The 5,583-nt window shown below is 36.2% G+C and overlaps 1 protein-coding gene across 5 annotated transcripts; it reads left to right on the forward strand.

Annotated features, from left to right (window-relative positions):
• Positions 1 to 862: 862 nt before the first annotated feature.
• LOC141644068 (ACT domain-containing protein ACR4-like) lies at positions 863 to 4,870 on the forward strand. Of its 5 annotated transcripts, none has more exons than XM_074453503.1 (8): positions 863 to 960; positions 2,352 to 2,424; positions 2,551 to 2,596; positions 2,760 to 2,874; positions 2,973 to 3,040; positions 3,124 to 3,708; positions 3,798 to 3,902; positions 4,336 to 4,870. In XM_074453503.1, exons 2-8 carry the CDS (start codon positions 2,360 to 2,362, stop codon positions 4,675 to 4,677), a joined length of 1,326 nt encoding a protein of 441 aa, XP_074309604.1. In that variant the 5' UTR covers positions 863 to 960; positions 2,352 to 2,359; the 3' UTR covers positions 4,678 to 4,870. The 5 variants fall into 5 exon arrangements, with proteins under 5 accessions (XP_074309604.1, XP_074309603.1, XP_074309602.1 ...); XM_074453502.1 differs by having other exon boundaries at positions 930 to 1,267; XM_074453501.1 differs by lacking the exon at positions 863 to 960 and adding an exon at positions 967 to 1,348.
• The last annotated feature ends 713 nt before the right edge of the window (positions 4,871 to 5,583 follow it).

Raw genomic sequence — 5,583 nt, forward strand, 5'->3', positions numbered from 1 at the left:
GGCCACACAGAAGGAAACATGACACTGACTTGACCCACTAGAAGGCCCAAAAGAGTGAAAAAAGGTAACTTACAACACCCCAAAAGATACATAACAAGTTAGTTGACTAAGTTTTACTAGAAACCGACCTAGTAGGTCTAATGCAACAAAGTCAAACTTAAAACCTATATACACCGAAAATTAAAATTACAATAGAACATACCGAAGCAACGAGAGCAGGATGGTGAAGAATAGATCGACCACGAACAACTTCATCCCCGTCATCAGCAAACCTAATAACTTCCAAAGGCCAACAGGACGAACCAGGTGTACTTACGTTACAAGAGCGCAAAAAGAAAAGAGGAAGAACGAATCGAACAAGCTGCGCCTAAACTCCTAAAATAACTTGCTGAACCTTGTTAGGTCGAGCTAGCCCGTCACGTTTGCCACTTGTAACATTATCTAATTGGTCTCCCTTGTGACGGGTTACCATTTGTGGCGGATATTTTGTGAGTAAAAATGGTAACAAAATGGGTTAGTGGAGAAAGGGGACCACATGAATAGTGTTGCAGAGAGAAAAAAAGTTGGTACTTTGTGAGGTAAAATGGTATCCGTCACTCAAGAGTGACGGATATGTGCCGTCACAAACAAGAATTTGTGAACATTATCTACCGGGCAAATGAGTTTATTTTATGAGTAAAGAAGTGACCACTCCCTAGAGCTAACTTGACAACTCCTTGGTATCTTGAGTGACAAGTGACAACCGTTACACCCGAAAACGCCCCCCAAACTTTGGAAATTATTATTTTCATAAATAATAAATAAAAATCATAATAATATCATACCTTTTGCACCTTAAAGTATCCCAAAACACGTGACCATATCCTTCAATCCGCGCATTTTAACACTCAATAAATCTACCCTCACATGACCACACTCCCCTTCACTACCGCCGCTTTGCTCGTCACTAAAATACGCCGGGTAAATTAAAATTATATTTTATTACCATTTTTATGTCATAAATAATCTTTCCCTTTTTTGACCTGATTCACTGTACTTACCAAAATTACAACATATGAATATCCGCTGTATAAAACAGTGCATCTCAAACACCATAGGATAAAAGAAAGAGTAAAAAAAAAAGTGTGGTAAAAAAAAAAAGAGAGAGAGAGAAGGGTTAATTTTCTGGGGTTTATTGCACTACTTTTAAAGTGCAAAAAGATTATTTGGTCTTTTTGTTCTCCATACTTTTTGGTGCCAAGGTTGTTTTTTACCGTTTTGAGGAAAGGTAAAAATTCAAGAAATAAAGTTACTTCAGTTTGATTAAATTTCAGTGACCCAGGTTAAGTTTTTGTGTTAATTTTAGTGGGTAAGTTCTCATTTTCTTAAATTCGTTCGTTTTGTGTTATGTTATGTTATGTTATGCCCTCCATTTTTAGTATTTTTTAGCCTTATGTAACAGTAAAAAAAACTTGGTGAAAAAGTTGTTGGTCGATGCGTTTCGTATATTGTGAAATACAGAGTAGTAGTCATTCGATGCAGTTTTTAGGCTTTTCGGTAGTGGGGGCATTTGACCTCTATTATCTTATCAAAGTTGGGAAACTTTGTGTTGGGATATGTTGAGATATCGCCATATTGTAATTTAGGAATACGATACGATATATTAGAATAAATTACAATAATAATGATTTCACTTCTATTTTTTGGTTGATTTTGAGAGCCCCATCTTGGATTTAATGTTGATTGAAGGTCATAATTTATTTATTTGATGTTTTGTTTGTTCAAATACGGTAAGAAAATTAGATTGATTCGATAAGACTATCTAATCGCATCCTAAGGATGACCAAGTTAAGTTAAAGTCATCGACTTTTATGTTAGTTAAATTTGTTTTTTGGGATTTTGTGATTAAGATTAATTAAGAGTGAAAGAAATTCAGTGAATCTGGAATCATCATCATCTATGGTATTTGTGCTTATAATTACTGTTCTCCCACATCTATGGTCAGCCCCACTTTAAACCCCACTATATATTTGAGATTTATATAAATTCATTTTTTTTCACTCATATTTTTTTATATTTTTCTAGTAATCTTTTAATTTTAATCTTCAATCCAAAGAAATAATCATAACATACATTCTCTCATGTAATTTGTGTTTCTTCATGATTGGTTAGCTTGCTTCCATTTTAATTCTCTCATGTATAATATTTTTTCAATTTTTGTTGGTACAATTATGGGTTCCAATCCGTTTTTACATGTAAAACCGTTTTACATAAGTCTTTTTTTTTTTTTTTTTTAATTACCATTAAATAGTTGGCATACGTTTTTATTGTGGAGTAATAAATTGTGTGATTTTCATTGGTTCCATTTTCAGAGAGCAACATGAGTTTTTCACAAGATGGGGATGGTGAATATGAGAAACTAATAAGAAGATTGAACCCTCCAAGGTATATTGCGATTTTATTTATTACAGTTTTTCTAAGGCACACGCTAGAAAAACCGACTTTATTATATTTTCCTTTTGTAGAAAGTTGTAGGTGGATTGTCTTATTTTTGGTCATTTGATTTTTCAGGGTAGTGATTGATAATGAAAGTTGCAAGAATGCAACAGTAATACAGGTTGGCATTCTCATTCTCATTCTCATTCTCATTTTCACTTTTCTTTTTCCTTTTATTTTGTCGGATTTTGATTCATGTTAGCCTAACACCGACTTAGGCAGTCTCATGTGAGACCGTCTCCCATATGAGTTTTTGTGACCGTCCGTTTTATTTTGTGATGTAGGTGGATGGTGCAAATAGGCAAGGAATTCTGATTGAAGTTGTCCAAATCCTTACTGATCTTAACCTTGTCATCACAAAAGCTTACATTTCTTCAGATGGTGGTTGGTTCATGGATGGTAATTGTTTTTCGACTCAAGAAACTCGCTTACATTTGTTACAAGTTCAATAGTTCTATAATCTTCTGTCTCACAAATTTTATGCATTTTTTGTACAGTCTTTAATGTCATTGATCAAGATGGGAACAAAATAACAGATCAAGAAATCCTGAACTATATCCAAAAGGTACATTCATCGAGTTCTTGTGATCGTTTTGGTATATTCATCGAGATTTGATGTAATTTGATGCAAAGTATTTTTTTTTTCAGTCATTGGGTCCGGATTCTTCCTGTTTAGGAAGATCCGTAGGAGTTACATCATCAACAAACTACACCGCAGTTGAATTGATTGGAAGAGACAGACCGGGTTTATTGTCTGAGCTAAGTGCAGTTCTTTCTCATCTTAGTTGCAATGTAGTGAATGCCGAGGTTTGGACCCACAAAACCCGAGCTGCAGCAGTGATGCACATCACTGATCAGCAGACAGGTCACGCCATCATTGACCCAGATAGGCTAGCCACAATCAAGGACCTTCTTTGGAATGTGGTCGGAGGATGTCGGTTTAGGGATGCTAAGACTGAGGTGACCCATGTCACCACACATACTGAAAGAAGGCTACATCAAATGTTGTTTGATGATCGGGATTATGAGCGAGTTGGGGATGATGATGGGGAAGATGAGCGACAAAGGCCAGATGTTAGTGTTGTCAATTGGTTCGATAAGGACTACTCAGTTGTCAGTGTTCGGTGTAAGGACCGGCCAAAGCTTCTGTTTGATACAGTCTGTACGTTGACTGATATGCAGTATGTCGTCTTTCATGGAAGTGTTGATGCTGAAGGGCCTGAAGCTTATCAGGTTACTACACAAAACTAAAGCCCTTTTTCCGACTTAACTGAAAATTACGGAGTATTTGATTTGATGTTGTCGTTCCTCGTTTTTTGCAGGAGTATTATGTCAGGCATATAGATGGATCCCCTGTTAAATCAGAGGCAGAGAGGCAAAGAATCATCCAATGTCTTGAAGCTGCTATTGAGAGACGAGTTTCTGAGGTATGCACCCTTCTCGGCTTCTCTTATCTTTAGCCAAGTTACTCGGATTTATGTAAAATTATCGGATATAGGTACACGTCCAAGGTTAGACTTGTTTTTTAGGAAAACAGATGAATGTCTCGTGTTTTTAACCTGATTTGGAATGAATATCTCGTGTTTTTATTCCGAGAATGAATGTCAGTTGAGTTATATCAATGTCTTTAGTGTCGAGTGTCTAACACGCACCAAGGTACGAAAAATCCGAGGAAGATAATCCCTAATCCATAACTCTCTGTCTTAAAATGCACCATTTGTGTCCTATTTCATGTGGTCCTAAAACTTTATAAATGTTGTCTTGACTAGGAACGTTTTTTTGCGCCTCTTTATTGCATTAGATATTTATGTTCATTACGCGTAATTAATTTGAATGGCGTCTCTGTCACCATCGACACAGGGATTGAAGCTAGAGCTATGCACGAGTGACCGCCCTGGACTACTATCAGACGTGACCAGAATGTTCCGAGAAAACAGCCTTACAGTCACTCAAGCGGAAGTAACTACCCGATGTGGTAAGGCCATTAACACATTTTACGTTCGTGATGCATCTGGCTATCCTGTTGATGCTAAGACAATCGAGTCAATTAGGCAAGCCATCGGCCAAACGATCTTAAAGGTGAAAGGAACCCCTAAAGAGCGAAAACAAGCCTCACAAGAATCTCAGTCGAGAAACCTATTCGGAGATCTTTTTAGGTCTAGATCATTTTGTAATTTCGGCTTGATTAAATCGTACACTTAAATTAACTTTTGTAAATTAAATTATATATTGAGAGAGTTTAGGCCATTTTAGGGACAAGCAATAGGCACTAGGCATTATTCAACCTCTAGTTGGATGCCCATATTTAGAAACTAATTGGTCTTGCTTAGGACCGTCTTTATTTAAGACCTCTCACAATCTTGTTTTATTTCTCTTTTATTCTAAATTTCTAATCGGATGTGAGAGCTGTTTAAGTTAAGATGGTTTTAATTAAGAATCGGTGTTTAGGAACACGAGTCTTCGGAGTTAATGGAGTAATTAATGAGAATTGAGTAATGTAAATATTATTAATACTAGTTGGTACTTTCTTAATTAATCTAATCAGCCGATGATGACTTTCTACATTAGTCTTATTGATTTCAGTGTCATTTTTAATTTATAGACTAAGACCATATTGACTAAAATAATACTTTTAAAGACTTTGACCATATTGTGGTCTTATTGGAGAAATCTAGGCAGGAACAAAGCTAGGATTTGTCGTCACGAGACAAATTTTTTAAAAAGTCAGACATATAATGAGTAAAACAGATACTTTTTCTTGGATTTGAAAGGTTTAAGTTAATTGGCGAAAAATTCACCAATAGAAAATACAGAATAGTCGTGTAAATCAGCGATTCGTGAATATTTTGACGGAAACGCAACTCTTTGTTACCCGTCTTCTCTAGTGTAAAGCCTAAAAATAGGTAGTGGAAGCTACAAAGAAGGAGAAATGCTGCTGGCAAGGATTCCATGATAAGGGTAAGTGCGATTACGCGAGAATGCAATGGGTCTGAATTGGTCTCACATGCCCACCAATGTCGGGTCAGGACTTGGCTACCGGTTTATTGTTCAGTAAGGCCCTGTTCTTTTGGACTTAAAGTCACTTAATTTACGTTTACTTCAGATCTT

This window comes from Silene latifolia, chromosome 2 (assembly GCF_048544455.1).
Source record: "Silene latifolia isolate original U9 population chromosome 2, ASM4854445v1, whole genome shotgun sequence".
NCBI lineage: Eukaryota > Viridiplantae > Streptophyta > Magnoliopsida > Caryophyllales > Caryophyllaceae > Silene > Silene latifolia.